Source organism: Monopterus albus, unplaced genomic scaffold, assembly GCF_001952655.1.
Source record: "Monopterus albus unplaced genomic scaffold, M_albus_1.0 scaffold226.1, whole genome shotgun sequence".
Taxonomy (NCBI): Eukaryota; Metazoa; Chordata; class Actinopteri; order Synbranchiformes; family Synbranchidae; genus Monopterus; species Monopterus albus.
Genome location: NW_018128106.1, coordinates 254,342 through 271,135, shown reverse-complemented (window position 1 = coordinate 271,135; position 16,794 = coordinate 254,342). Strand labels below are relative to the sequence as shown.

At 38.5% G+C, this 16,794-nt stretch overlaps 1 protein-coding gene across 3 annotated transcripts in view; it reads right to left on the bottom strand.

Annotated features, from left to right (window-relative positions):
• The window catches only part of pou6f2 (POU class 6 homeobox 2), a 77,970-nt gene that overhangs the window by 55,576 nt on the left and 5,600 nt on the right, over positions 1–16,794 (bottom strand). For all 3 annotated transcript variants that reach the window (XM_020619784.1, XM_020619783.1, XM_020619785.1), the window contains exons 4-5: positions 15,542–15,729; positions 1,294–1,391 (exon numbers count right to left, since the gene is read on the bottom strand). In XM_020619784.1, the coding sequence (XP_020475440.1) occupies positions 1,294–1,391; positions 15,542–15,713 (270 nt within the window). In that variant the 5' untranslated portion in view covers positions 15,714–15,729. The remainder of the gene's footprint in view (positions 1–1,293; positions 1,392–15,541; positions 15,730–16,794) is intronic.

Below are 16,794 nucleotides of genomic sequence, written 5' to 3'. Positions count from 1 at the left end.
AAACTAAGGTGAAACAAAAACAGGAAGTAAAGTCAAAATAAAAGCCGGACAGGAAGCAGCGGAACCGAATCATGACAATCTCACGCTGTAGACAGAATTACATTATATCAAATGGGTCAATCCACAGCGAATCCATGAGACGTGCAGTAAGTCCTCTACGTCCTGTAGAGCCATCACATTTTTTTTTACGCTTCATGTCAATTTTTCCTCTCTGCTCTGTTTAGTGAAGCGTAATCTCCACAGTCAGCTCTTTAAATAACACAAATCCGGTTGTTTTATGTTTCTACCGATATCTGTTACGACTGATCAGGCTGCTTGAGTTTCACTTTCTCCCTCTGTAAAGAGCCAGGGAAAATCAATAAATTGATAGGCTACATAAAAACGTGATTTCTTCCTGATGATCGTTCATGAAAACTATGTATGTCCAGTATGTGTTGTTTGTCAGCCTGGAATAGACTTTGTGTCCTGCCGCTGTCCTGCCGACAGACAGAAAGCTGTTCTGATGACTTTAAACACTCAAGATTTGCCGCTCGCTTTCAGTGTGGACTGAACGGAATTACTCTTCAGTAGCACTTATGTCTCGCTTCCAGTGTGTTTTACCAGTTAGGACATGCACAATTTAGCCTGGCTTCTTTGAATGTTTGTATTCTGTACACGATCCTCAGAGTCAACCAAAGAGTCAATTTATTACATTACAAAAGATGACAAAAGGGAAAGAACTGACAGAAAAGTGAACATCAGTCAGCCACAGGACCATTGTCATTTCACATCTGATATTCCAATTCTTTTTCTCTCTGCTCTTCTCACTAGTTTAAAGTGGACGGGACTCATTCGGGAAAAGGTCATGCTACATATTGACATTCACCTTTTATTAATATAAGACAGCCACTTGTTTGGTCGCTGTTCAAACCACATCCAAGCAGTCCTAATGAAGCAGATGCACTTTTTGAGAGTTAAACTTTTAATAAGTGACATCAAAAGATGCCTTAAACTTTGGTGCCTATGTATTAATGAATATTTAATGTTCTAGAGATATGCTTAAGCTTATACTGAATCTGCTTCCTGAAAATCCTGGATTCAGTAGTTCAAACCTTTTAATTAGTTTGCCTAATATTTTATTATGCCAATTTTCCTCTGTAAGCACAACAATAAAAGAGGCTATCTCAACTTTTGTAGTGGGGTTATTTGTGCCACCGGGTGACTGCAAACCTTTTAAGCCTCAATTAAAATGTTAGCCCACAAGTTATCAGACAGCATGTTTGGGTTCAGTTTGTCACAGAGCCTCTCGCTCACCTGTGGACCCATCGGGTATCCTGGATGAGAGTGGCCAAGCTGACTCTGCTCAGAAGGACTGCTGCTGGCATCAGACTGCACCGAACCATCACGGGCCCCTGAAAGAGCACGAAACAGAAATCCATGTGGAAATGTACAAAGAAATTTGAAAACAAAGATTCCACCTTAGATCTACACAGACAGTATGAGTAGATAAACATGCAGAACAGAGCACGTTGTGATGATCCTACACAGGACAGTCTGGAAAGAAGGGGAATTTATATTTACTACAAGTGTTATATCAATAACCACTGTAGCATTGAATAAACTACCAAGCAGTGGAGAGGCTCATTGATAGAGGATGATGCATAATGGCCTCGATTACTGCTGAGAGATAGAGCTCCACCACAAACAGTGGGGCCATATTATTCAGCCATTTACATCACTGAGCATCACTCATCAAAACCCACTCCGTGACTTGACTCTGAGCCTACAGCCATGAGACACAAGTAGACCTGTTCGCCATGAAGGCAGAGCAGAGTGGAACAGGCAGACAGATGATAATAAGCTTGGTAATGGCAGCAGAGAAAGCAAAGGACACAGACAATTAGATATCATAGCAATCCCTATCTCACAGAATCTCCCAACAGTGCACCGAGTGTGGGCTGCTCTGAGAGGTCTGAAAGGCTGCTCTGAACCTCACCCTTTGACCTCGACGATATTGAGATCGCATAACGGCTCACTGTTGACACAGAGGCTGGTGGAGTGCAAAGACTAGTAAAGAAAGAACTGTTGGATGATATCTTTCACCAGAATGACTGCCTAAAAGAAAAATACCTTAGACTAAAAATTATTTTATCTTATTAACTGCAAGGACCTGTTTGAAAGAGCAGAAAACTGGCTGAAAAAGTTAAATGTGAAGAGCATGTAGATCTTACTAATGAAAGAAAACTAACAACAGTCTTGTGAATATGGACACTGGTGAAAAAAGACACTACAGCAATATTCAGGTTGATTTCCCTTCAAAAAAGTGATGTTTTTGTTTGAAATATGTTCACGCTCTAAGAACAATGTAAAACAAATTGAAAACACCCTGTAAACAAGGTACAATACACAAAGCAAAGTCACATTGATTTTCACGAGACTTCAAAAAAGAGAGTTGATAAGATTTTGTATTAACACGGTTCAAAGGATAAATGTCTTTTGAATAAGTTTGTGTTGCACTGCAGAAATATAATCTGGCAAAACTATGTTCTATTATAAACAAGGACCTCTGTACTCTGAGTGACAGGCTGTCAGTACAGTGGATAATATCTTCTCACTGATTCATCTCACTCAGGTGTGACAATGACAGCCTCAGGTTTTTTTTATTGCTGCCAACTGCACTGCTTTACAACATGAGCCTTAACCTGGATGCACATAGCTTTGATTGACTTTCAAACAGTGTCCCAAGGTTGCTACACTTTTTATTTGGAGCATCTTTATTAAGTGATCTATAGATTTTCTACTCAGATTTTTTTTTGGTGTGCTCAGTTAAGGCGGCTCATCAGAAGTCAGCCTTGCATTTACAGTAATAATTTCTACACACTGAAAAATGTGCAAAATAACACTATGTTAATCACAATATAATCACTGCTAATATTATTTAGTGACAAAGAGGTGAAAGCATTTTTTCCTGAAAATTACTTACATAATTATTAAACCATTATTTAATCATTTGACCTCCACTAAGTGCAATGGGGTTCTACATTAATACAACATTGCCTGTTAAAGTTAAAATGGTTTTGGTTATTTAACATCTGAGATTTCTGTATTTATTTGTTTTCTTTGGTCATCTTACTAGTCTGAAGCTGTTCATAACATCTCACACCTCTATTGCACCAATCAGGATACAGCAACATCTGAATCAAAATGTGGTAAAAATGGGTGGGTTGTTTGGCCATTTTCTATAAAATCTGAACAACACACATCCACACAATCCTGATGAAAGAGATTAGCTTTTGAGTGGAATCTTAAATACTTTATAAGAATTTTCTCTTCTGAATGTAAACTTTAGATTTTTTTTTTTATTGAGTCAAGAGTATTTCATGTTAAAGCTTTAAGTTGAGAAACTGAAACAACCTTTACCCACAATTGTTAAGTCAATTTACACATAATACAGTAAAAGTGACTGATTTTAGAAACATCAATGTCATCATTTTGATCATATTACAAAAAGGTTATGTGCCATCTGGAATTTAATAAGCATGATCCTGTTTTAAATCTATGATTCAAAACCCCTGACAAAAAAGTAAATGAAGCATCTTTTTAAATGTAGTCTCTTCATAAAACACCTCTCCCCTTGAATAAAGTGGATTCTGTAGATGAAGTCAAGCCAAACACGTGCAAATGCGCTTGAAGGCCACACAGCCTCAATAAACCTCACAATGTTGGAAATGAATTTAAAAAATGTAACCACATTTCCACTGTAAGATCGATTTTCTTAAATGGAATATTGCAGCTTTTAAATAAAGAATAAAGCCCTGATGCGGTGTGTCTTTTTATTCATGGGTGAATAGGCTTTTTTTTCTGATAAACATACAGGGCATGTAGCGGTTTTACACTCCTTTTATAAAAGCTTCAGACAAAACGTACTATTGAATAGCCTTGCCAAGCAAGATCTCATTGCCTGTCAAGAATATTTATGCATTATATTTTAAACTCCACTCTGCCAACTAAAATCATTTCATCTTTACATAAAATCCAAATAATTGGTGAATGGCATGACCTAACAAATGAACCTCAAGCATTTGATGGTTGTAAAAGCCCAAGGGAAAGCCTTCTTTTCTAGCTGGTTTCTACGTCCGACTGGCTGCCCCTGCTTCTCGATGAAGGTCCTTTCGCTTATCAGCCTTGCAATGCAGTGGACATTTTGACAAGCCAGTCTATTTTCGGCAATTATTTCACCCATTATGGATCACACAGTGCATAGCCCCACCCTGTGCTCTCAGTATGTGGAATTAAGATCAATCTGAGAACACAACAAAGACCTTGTGGCTCCATTACAGTCAATATTAAGCTACAGATAAAGCACAATATCATCATAATCTGTTAAAAAATTTCAGATTTCCTTGGAAAACTGAAGAGCGGATATTATCAGACATCCTTTTACTGAATTTCATTAGGGGTATTGTCTCTAAGTATTGTCTCACTTTCGGGCTTATCAAATTAAAGCAATCTCTTTTCCCCAGACATGAAACAGTCTGATTTTAATTTACAGCAACTCAAACTTTCACAGCATCTCAGAGGCAATTGTGCAAATGCAGCTGCCTTGTGAAACCAATAATAAACCCAGCAGTGGTACTGAGCTACTTAATGCCAGTGAATTACCTAATTATCATCATAACAAATTCAATTAGCTAAATTAAGACATTCAACTACAATAAAACAATGAGAATTTATAATAGCATCACAAAGCTCCGAACAATATGGATCATGACCGTAGTTAAGATATTGGTTGTGAATAATATATTCCATTTGATAAACAGCATGGGAGACTTGCTGATTCCTTGATGCCTTTCATTGCATCATTTCACAATAACTTAGAAAGCTTCATCCCCTTGCAAATATCAGCAATGTTAACACATTTATCGCAGGAGAAAAATCAATAATAAATAAATATACATGCACATCTTTCCCCAAAGGATGTGTGTAATTTCTTTAACTAAATTACTGTAAATAGCTGACAGGAGAGACACCCAGGGACTCAATCTTCAATTCGTTTTATTACCAGAACCTTTGCACGTGTTTTGCTTTTCTTTTCTTAAAAAAAAAAAAAAAAAAAGTACTTAACGAATGTAAATGATTCTTAAATGGTTTTCCAGATGGAGATTAATACCTCATCCAGGAAAAAAGAGAAAGTCTCGATCAAACCTTTAGTACTAAAAAGAAAGTCCTTTGATGCTGTGATTACACACAGGTCACACAATGGAAAAATGGAATGAATGGATGTATTGATGTGAGAAGAGATGAAAGAAGAGGCCAAACGGATGAAAAACCAGGCAACGCACATTCGGCATAGCTTTACATTTATCTAGGACATTCAGGCTTCATCTCTTTTTGAATCTCCTGAGCTATTTAATGGCTGTTGTTGTCACTGGAAAAACAAACACACTCTTTAGCTGTAAAATGTACATATATGCACATTTTTCATGAAGCTAAGGGGATGGCTTTAATAACATCAAACAAGTCTCAACTCCAAACTCCTACTGATGCTGACACAATGAGACACTCAGTGAAAATACTTTTTATGCAAGTATATATAAGTATAAAATGATTATATTTATTAAAGGGCACAGGATAGAATTTGATGTGAGTTATGTCGTGGAAATATTGCCAATATCCACTACTATATAAATTCTCTTTCATTGATCACCAAAGTGGCCACTGGAGAGCAACGTCCAATGCCATACAAGGCACAGGGCGAGTGTGTGTGTGTGTGTGTGTGTATTGGGGGGGCAAAGAGCTATATTTATTTGACTTCATTCTGCCTGTCTTAATGCAGGGTGCCCCAAGGACTATGCCACAAAACAATTAGCCTGGATTTCATAAAGCAATCAGCATGCCACCTTGTCTAATGCAACCACTTCATACACTGACAGTCTGAATAAAATGGGTGTTATTGAAAGCTTTGTGTTCATGTTAGCTTTTGCCTCGGTGCATTTATGAATCAATTTTTGCCCATAAAAGAAGCTTTAACACTTAAGCTATTTTAGTGGAAATGCATTATGTAAGTTGTCAAATGTACGAGAAAGGCCCAGTAACGATTCAGGGCTATTCAGAATGAACAGCCAACCCCCATTTTTATAATGGTCCTTTTGAAAATGTCTGGCTGAGTGCATGTGTTCACTGTTAAGATGTTGTCAGTCATCTTGCCACTGAAATCTAATCCATGGAAAATAATTTCACATGTGAACACATTTAAAAAGGCTTAAGATTATTAGTTAATTACATTCCTAATTGTTACTCTGAGTGGCATGATCGCAGTAGTGGTAATTACAGCACAAAACGATAATATGATTTTCATTATCAAATGTGTGTTGTGCTGTTGATTAGGAGTGTTTATGTTGGACAGGATGGGCCCAGACAAACAACAACCCACATCATACACAAGGTTTAATTCCATCAATATGCAATCAATTGTCCCAGCTTTTTGACCATTGATTTTGTTAATACTACTTGGAAAGCTGATGTGGCAGTGCAGAGAGGTGAAAGAGATGTAGAGCAATACATCATTTCACTTTTCTATATAAAGCAGCCTGGAAAATAAAATCCAAAATGTAATGTTACACAACTGGCAAGTGCTGTATAGAAGAGAGCAGCCTATACTACTGTAGTGGGCTTTATAGTGTTTTACTTAACTCCTTGTAGAATGCAAGAGAGCGAAAATCACCAGTGATTTAGCTCAGTGTTTCATTACTCCCACCAAAGCCCTCAACAATAACATAGGGCATAATCTGCTGCCAATAACTCCAGGTGTTCTTAGTCAGATGGCTCCCTCTGGACCGGCAGGGAAGTAATACTCTGTTTAGAGGCTGGAGTGGAGACGCTGCTAGGGATAGGTCAATAGTATTTCTGGGGATAGAAAATCACCAGAGACTGACTTTTGAGTGGCTGACTGTAACACTATTAGCTACATTAAGGCTATTGCTGCTGCTAGGATTGCTGTCATTTCATTAATTAAGAGCCAAGTGCAGGGGCAAGAGAGAGAAGAGGCCACAGCAATCTCTCTGGGTCTCCAACATTAACAACTGATTCCTCATAGCCAAGGGCGTAGACCTTAAGGGGAGAAAATAATTTTTCTCATTCATTATTCTGGCACAAAGTGAAATTATGGAGCTGAGGAGTTACAGAGGAGGTGCTGCCGAGCAGAGGGGATTTTACACCTCTGCAGTTCTGTGACTATTTCTGTGGCTGCTGTTAAGACACAAGCAGAGGGGGGAAGACTCGGAGGACAGAGGAAGAAGGCGAACCGGCAAAGACAAAATGGATGAGATAGAGTAAAAAATGAATTGTCATAAATGTTCTAAATGTACAAATCTGTAGAAGTGAGTCCCAGTAGCTGATGAATGGGTGGGGAATGTGCATACAAACAATGCTTCAAGCAGTAAGGGCCCTGTGCTCCAACACTTAAGCTCTCTTGACCACAGGTCTTCACCAAAAGGCTCTCTGACATGAGAGTGCTGTGCTCCAGCTCTTACCTGTCTCTTCTTTGATGCTGGAGTGAAGATAGAAGCAGCACAAGCACAAGAGGGACCAGAGAGAGGTAAATTGGTGACAAGAGGCAATGCCTATTTCAAAGGTCAAGAAGGAAAGATGGTGTGATGGAGAGAGGACGATGGAGAAAGGTAGAAGGATGGAGGAGGAAGTTGGGGAGGAAGGAGATGAGGAGGGCTTTTGTGTTGCATCCTCACGGGGGGACTTGGGACACTTTGCACATGAGCGCATCTGTTATGGAGCGTCCTCCTCATTCCCAAAGCAATGTCAACCCGATTAGCTCAGGGCTGAAAGACGCAAATAACAACCCAAATTATTCTTCATCCTTTTACAACCATCAGCAAAGGCGGGACACTGAGATGAAGACTAGCTTTAGAATGCTGTAAGCCTTTTAGCAGATGCCTCCTTCCCTATTGCTCCTCCTACTAAATTACTTAAATGATATTTGCTGTAAATAGGATTGTGCTGCCGGCAGCCCTGTGCCCTCACTCTGATGTACTGTACCTCTCTACTTTGTCTGTGTATAAATAGAAGGCTCTTATGACTAGAGTGAAAAAGTTAAAAATCAACAGAAAAATAATAAAGTGTTAATAACTGATTAATTTTATTTTTAAGCAAAAATGTCACTCTGTGGTCCCAGCTACCCTGACATCATGTAAAGTGAATTTCTTGGACTGTGATTGCTGGTTAGACAAAACAAGATATTTTTCATTTTTCACTATTTTCTGGTGTTTTATAGTGAAAAGGATTGAATGATTAATCCATATAATCAACTGTGGATTAATAGATAAAGAAAACAATGGTTTTCATTTGCAGACCTACTTCCGACTTCAAGAAAAACAAGTTCCGCATTACGAAAGTGTAGTTGTAACAGCTTTTTAAATGACTAACCGTGAAATTATTCCATTAATCAATTGAAGAAATTAACTGGCAGCAATTCTGACAATCAATTAATCATTTAGGCCATTTATCAAACTATGAACTGAATTGTCTTTTAGTTTAGGAGATGGCTCAACAAAATGAGCTACTGAAAAAAATATCTTAGATACTGGCAAATTGTGATGGCCATTTTTCTTTTTTTGTTATGACCTAATAATCAAAAAAAAAATCTTGCATCTCTACTAGTAAGCCAAAATGTTGAAACTGTAATCATGTTAAAAGTGTCCTTTTGATTTTTGTTCCTCCTGCATTGCAGCTGCTCAATTGCAGGGACATTTAGAAGTAGCCAGTGCAGCGTGAGGGCAGTCCACTGTGTATGTTTGTGTGTGGGGGGCTAGACACCCACATGTCATGCCTGACACATCAGCCTGGGCCCCCCAGGCTATCTGGCGCTAATGCTGCCTATGTCCCACTTTCTACCTCTTACCCCCTCAAAACCCCCTCTCCTCCCTCTTCCTCGGCCGTTCCTTCTGTCATTGAGGTATAATAACAATGGATCACACCAGCGCTGCAGCAAAGGCTCAATCACTACAGGATAACATCAGGTGATACAGGCTGCACAAGACTCCACTGAACCTGAGCTAAACAGACTTTATCTAGAAATGAGTTTATCTGGAAATAATCCTGTATTAGTTGTTACCGTATGCCCCTGTTGTGGCGATAGTTATAAAACTGAGTGGGTACAGGTGGAAAAAGGCAAATAATCAGGTACCAAAAACACACCCCAGCGCATTATTCTGGTGGAGCAGACAAATAGTGGAAAGAGGTATGTCAGGAAATAGTATTGCTTTGAAGCCCATAACTCTATTCTGGAGAAAAGAAGCATCACGGTGTTATTCCACATCCTCAGATATAAAGGGAAAAAACATAATAACTTCTGGATAGCCTGGATCTCCACTGCCCTACAGTATATGCTCCCCCCTCTGTCCGCCCACACCCCAGCCTCATCTACCATACACCCACTTCTCCTGCCTCAATCTTTGGTTTCAAAGGAAGCGAATCAGCTAGAAGGACAGAAGGTTATGCATTAGTACTGGTCATTGCTCAAAGAGCGAGCGTTATAAATAATAAAGGCTTGTGAAGGACACAAGGGCTGTGGGATGCATCTCTGGTTCACGCCACACAAGTCAAAGACAAGACTGTAATTTCTATTCTGAAAATGTGACCCTTGCAGCTTCAATTACATCTCAACAACACCAAGCGTGTCCATGCCAGGAGATGTGACGCCTCTTTGTTAGCTCTACATGAAAGGCTTATTGATACTGGTTATGGAGCACATGCTACACAACATTTTTTTCTGAAAATGATTTCCCAACATAAAGAAAGTGTACAACTAAAATGAATGCATATTGAAATTCAATTTATTTTCTATACAGCTGTCCACCTATAGAACTTGTAATGTACTTTTCTCTGGAACACTTTCTAGTGTAGTTTATTTTAACTTTAAGTATACAAACAATGGGGAGAATTATACTGTCAGTTGTTTTGAAGCTCAAAGTTTTGTTGCTCAAAAGTCATTTCTGCATATCCAAGCATCCATGAAACCTGATGACCTTTGCTGCCATTTGCTTTGAAAACAAGAAGTCTGCATTGTGCTCGTCCTCCTTCCTTGTCCTCCACGCAACACAGTAATTGTGTTGCTGTGGCCATGGGCACGACGGGCACATTAGCAAATGTATTACACTTGCTTTATAGGCATGCATTAAGCTAGTTTTCAAGTTTGCACAGACAGCTGAAATCCCCATAATGAGATCCACCTCCCAGGGAGAGACTTGTTCCCCCACAGTCTTCTTTATCCACCCTTATTTACTCAGTGTGGCCCATACAGCACAGAGTTTATGCCACTTTATTACTTAACCTCACCACACAACATTATGAGGCTCTTTGCATCGGCAAGCAGCCTATCCCACCACGCATCCTGCCCACTAAGCTGATTACACAAAAATAATAAGAACCTGTGCCTCTGGCAGTGGGTGCGTGTGTGTTTACATGTGTGTATGAATTTGCAGTGGAAAGGAGTGCAAAGGAGAGTTTTGAATGAATAACAGTAGTGTTGTCCCATATCTACAACATATACCAATTTGACAAATGTACATATTCAATAAATCAGTGTGCTTTACCATTTTCTACCAGGAAGAAATGTTAGAAGATGAATGTGAAATCAAACCAAGTCAATCAGTGTTTTTCCAGCTACGTATCTTTTCTTGTGAGCTCTGTATTATGAAACAATACTCACCATCAACTCAAAAGCAATATCACCTGTATATGCAAACTAACATTTCTGAGTGTCATCGTACTTAATTTAGTCACATTTACTAGATTAAAAACCCAGGTGGTATTCTGAAATTTGGGCATATCGCAGTTAAACCCATTAACCACGATCCATACCCGCTAAATTCAAAAAATGATGAAAAGTTTGCAATGCTAATACTGTTTAAATCTACATATTTAAAACTTTTCTAATGGCACAACTCTAGGTACTCTCCAAAATGATGACCATACTGTGTGAGTGACACGATGAATTGTCCAACTGAAATTAGTTTCACTGATCCAGTATACAAGCTGACTGTAAGTGAAGTCTAATAAGCCTGTAAAAACATAAAAGCAGGGTGCAGCATTACAGCAGATGTGGTATTTGGGCCAAACTTTTTGTTCTGAATGACCTCCAATACCAGGAATCAATGAAAAGATTCATTTTGCTCTTTTGGAGAGGGGGTGTCTAGGTGACCTTTGTGAAAATGTTCCACCATTTTGGCAGAATCCGTATAAGTGCAGACCATTTTATGTAGACAGTAAGTGTATGAAATGAGTGCTCCTGTCGTTCCAGCCTAGCTCTCTTTGACAGCATGATGATAGAAGCGTCACATCCTTGGGAGAGTAAATGCAAACTGACAAGAGATGAGCCTTTGGTTGCTGAATATAATACGGAATTGTGCTCTGAGTGTCTTATTATCTTGTCTGTTGGTGTCTGAAAGGGGGAGATTTGCTTGAGAAGAGAAGACAGAAACTGTATGCACCCAACACCATCTTGTCCTTTGAAAAAAAAAATTGCTTGCCCTACTAACCACAGCTTTCCCACCTAATGTCCACTTCTACTTGGAATAAATACAAGCCGGCAGGATGTTGCTGGTGCCTTGTAGCCCCTGTTAGCTGAAGTGGAAGACTATTTGCACAGGCAAGCTTTTAGGAGGAGAACAACCCTTTCACCACTGCAGTAAGCATGTGGCGGTGGGTGGAGAAGGTGCACAATTTACTGTAGACAAACATGTCTGCTACTTTCATTGTCTCTCAGTGACTTCTCCATCTCATAGTGGCACAAACTCTTAGTGTTAAGGCACTAAAGCTAAAATCATACATCAACTCTGGAAGGAAGCCTCTTTAAATAAAAAAAAAAAACCCACATACATAGCACATGTGTGCAGACATATCAACATTCACAGAGTAAAAGCAAATATTTGCTGCAGTGATGATTCATAACTGTTCAACACTGTAGTCCAAAATGTCTAAAAGTGTATATAGATATAAGCTGACAGGAAGTAAAGGAAACCTTTTGTCCAAAATATTCACAGTGGCAGGAGGCTCTTGCACAACTCTAGATATTCTCTAGGAGTCTGTAACTCTTCAGCTATAGGTTGTTCTCAGCAGATCACTATGACTATAAAGTACAGATAACTGCTTCAATCCTGACTCAAACGATGCAAACTTTCACAGATGTGTTATGAATACACTGGGTATGCATGTGTGTGTGTCATAACACTATTCCAACTGCAGTTTTTTCATCTGTACATACGCCTCATTCTCAACTCTGGAGTAGCAAATTAAGTCTCAATATGATTTGCATTTCCTTGAGAGTATTAGTGTGTGCTGTTTTTGTGCAGGTGATAAGCAGCTTGTGTACATCTGTCAGTCATGAAATTGAAGCATTCTATTGAGAAATAGAATTTCTCATTTTCCTTTCTTCTGAAACTGAGGCATCCAAAGTAAACTACCATCTCTTGCTATCTCACCACAAAAGGGAATCTTAATATGGTGAAGAGCCGCTTAAAGTAAACCACTGAGGTCTAGTTTAAAGGTTAAATTCAGGGTTGTTCCTAATGTTAATAAAGGACTGGTGAGAATTGCAAACTTAACTAAACCTCCCAGCAACCTTGAAGGTTTACTGTAAACACAAATGCAAATGAATATAACCCAGATAACAATAATGTAAACTGCTATGCCAAAACTAAAGATAAAATTACTGTTAACATTAGTTTTTATTTAGCCATTCAATATGCAAAATACATTCAGATACATTACTCCTCATCTTCAACATTTCCATTTTTCAGAAAGTAAAATAATCTAGTGTTTTTGATTTTTGGCCACATGTGTTACACTCAGTTGGTTTTAGAGAGACTTCACGGGCCTGACTCAATTCATAGCAGGTAATATAATCCATCAACTACAGTTAGAAATCTCACAAATGTTCACTTGAACTTCAGCTAAATACCAAACAAAATGGCCTTTGCAGCAACAATTACCACGCTAATTCATGCCTAAGAATATATGTGAACAGTCACTATAACCATGCCTTTCCCTTTATTTGGACAGAATTTAAGGAGGTGTAGAGAAAGAAGTTGCCTCTCCTCTTTAACTCACTACTCTCTCTCCCTCTCTCCTTCCTATCTCCCCCCAGCAAAAGACACAACTGAGCCAAATCTCCTCACTGGTCCCTGCCTCGCTCTCTGACAGGTCATGTGGGCAGCGCTTCCTAAACCAAACCTGCCGCTGGCACAGCCCAGGGCCCTGCCACTGGGCAGACTTAACCCCCACCTCCTTAAAATCCACATTACAGACATGACCAGCAACGTGCAGTATGATGACAAGCCATCAGCGGACTCCAAGTGCAAAATAAACATAAAAAATGTTATGGTTTCCAGAAATGAGCAGAAGAAGAAGCTATATGTTACTTGCATAATTTTCATTGACAAATATTCAGTTGTTATGTAGAAGTTTAATAACTTCACATAAAAACTAATAGCAAGGCATTTAACAATGTTTAAGGTGCAATACACAAAAAAGAAACAAAAACAGCAAGTGAGAAGCAGGAGGAGAGTCATAGAAACTGATCAGACAGCAAGAAAGAAGCAAAAGCTTGATGCTTATTAAACCAAATTGCAATACTTTGGAGACAAATCCTGTCGTACACAGTCCTTGTTTAGAAGCCTCTAGCCTCTGGTAGTTCTTGAAATAAGGATTTAAAAGACAGCTGAACTCTCGCTGATTAGGTTTGAGAGTAATGTTTGGCTATTCCTCCTCCAGATTCTCATTTTATTTTGTTCACAAATGTTTGGCACTCCCTCTATATTACTCTCTGCCACTTCCCAAGAAGCAAACGCACACACCGAGAGGGTCAGATAGGGTCACACATTAACAGCTCTCATTAAAATCATAAACTAAAAAAAATATGCACTGGTTATTGCAGTATAAATTCATAATCACCAATAAATCAATTATATGCCAAAATCTCTCCAACATAAACACACTAAGGTGTACATGTAGACAAGAACACACACAGTTTAACTAAGACATGGTGCAACAAGACGGCCACCAGCAGAAGAGACAACAGGTTGTATAAATATTCAACACTGGAGAAGCATTTTTGTCACTTGTCACCTTGCATCCATATCAAAACAAGAGAACAATTTTAAAACTTGACAAAAAGGGTAAAAGGTAATAATTTGTTAAGCAAATCTGCTCTTTATATTAAATCCTTCAAAGTTTTTTTGCACACTATTTTCAATGGCCCCTTCTAAGGTTTCCATAAGCAAATAACAACACTGTCTTGGAAATGAAGTGGAGGTGAAGAAAGTTCACAAATACTAAGTGCACATAATGTTCTTAAAATTAAATATATTAATTCAAGTTTAAATTCTGCAGCTCTCTACAGAAGAACAAACAAGTTAAATACGCAGCTACTGGACATTTTAATGTGATAGAAATGCATTATACAGTAATTTCTAATTTTAATGATTAAAAAATGTCTCTAATGAAAAAACTTTAGGGCTGCATTACATTTCTCATTAAAACAAATAATTAGAAAATGTGCTAGATGGTAATTTATATCATTACGCTTACTGATTCATAACAAGGCACAGCGATTGAATTAGTCTGCATGACTGGAACAGCTCATAATAAAAATACTTATTTAAACACAATCAAAATAGTGTGTGAATACTCAATTAATGAGATAAACTGCAAAAATAATGAGGCATGCTGATTTAGAAATTGACTAATTTTGAAGATCAGTTGCAGTAGATGATGCCAAAATGACTGAATAAATTTAAAATGACTATAAAGAAGACTGCAATAATCTAGAAACAATAATATTTTAACTGATGTGCTGATGTAATATTTGCTAAAAGCTGGGATTTTAATTTCTGAACAATTAACAAATTATGATTTAACTGCATAATTTGCCCCATCAATGTTTAAATGACAAATATAAAATGTACTCCTTTAGATTTAAGAAAAGTTTACATGATATAATACCACAAGGGCTGTAAAAGTGGGTTTGAGGTAAAATATCCTGACAGACAAAATCTGACTTTTATGGATCGGTTAATGTTTTGAGCAGATTTTATGTAAACAAGATGAATGTACAGCTGCTGCCATGAAACAAACAATAATAAAGCATAAAATTATCCACTAATACTTTTTTGAGTATTTAAGTATTTAATTAATATGTACTGCATCTTTCTGAGGAACATTTCAGCAAAACAATTACCTGTTGTAACCATAACAGACTGTCCCCTATAAAAATGAAGTGCTTTTCTAAGAAATCTGAAAAGAAGGTGCATGAAACATCTCAACACACAAAAGCAACATAAAATGCATTTTTTATACTAACACAACTAAGCATTAAAGAGCAAAACATTGACAATCATTGCACTTAAACTCGAAGTTTGTTGCCTGCCACTGCTGACACCTGTCCCAGCACTGGAAGCTCTCTGTTTCCACCTCACCGCTGCTGAAACCAGACCTCAGCCAGTAGCATTATGAAGGAGAAGGGAGAGATGAGAGGTATTAGTGGACTTACCATACAGCTTGTTAGGAGTGCCCTCTCTGTCCGTGGCCTCGGAGGGCAGGAGCAGGGCCTCGTCATTCAGATCGCTGTCTGGGGTGGCCGCTTTGTCGTCTGCCCGGAGTTCTGCCGCGCTCATGTCGCTGCGCAGGGAGAGCAGCGGCTTGCTCAGCTGCCCTGTAATCATCGGATCCTGGAGAGCGCTGGGAGCCCAGGTGGGAAATAGAGACAAAAAAAAGGGAAAACACCCCTAGTTAGATGTGCATCGGCGTCTCACCCTCACCGGCTTCTTCTCTATGTCTGTACCCACTCTCTACCCAGCTTCTCCTTTCTATTGCTCACTCATCACTCTACCTCTCTCTCCTGCTCCCTCCCTCTCTAGCTCTCTCTTTTATCTGACGCTGGTGCTACCCCTCTGATACTGCCGGCTGCTGCCTGGTGAAGAACTGTTACAGATTGCGTGGTTTTACCATTATACCCTGCAGTCCTAAAATGGTGATACATCCATCTCCAAGGACTCATTACTAGCTGACATGTGCCTCATCTTCAGCAAACACTAAGCTGATAGCAGTCCACAAAGAGGTCCATGGTCTTTGTGCTGATAAATATATGAAATACATCTAATTCCAAATCTAAAAAGATGATATGAGTTAAAATACATGCAAGTAATTATATCAATTTTCACATATTTGGGGGCACAACATGAGATAGAAGGTGACATCTTGCAAACAGAGAGTCATCGTGAACTTAAGGCCTGATTTTAACAAGAGATGAAGTCAGTGATGTTCCCAAAATTTTCTCCCAATCATTTTCATCATTTGTCTGTACTTTGCAACAAGAATAAGAGCATTTATGAGACATGATTTGAGTATTATCCATCTGAATATCTTGAAAAAGAACATATTCATCAGAGTGAAAAACTAAGAACTTTGAAATAAACTGAAATATCAGGGTTTAATAATAAAAAAAACTGATGATAAAGAGCATTTAAAAATGTCATTAGAGGTTTAAATGCTTCCAGTAGGATATCTTATCTCTGAAGACACCCAACACTTTGACACAAGACAATTAATAGTCTACCAAAATGATTCACTTTTAGGAATACCAAATGAAAAGTTTAAAAAAAATCCATTAACACTGCTCTTACCTAAACAAAGCTTTAGAAGGAAAGATTTTTCAGAAAGTCCAAATGCTGAAATTGGTCAAACAGCAGCTAAACCATGCCACCTCAGCGCAGTCCGAGACCAGCTAGAAGATGCTTCCTGCTG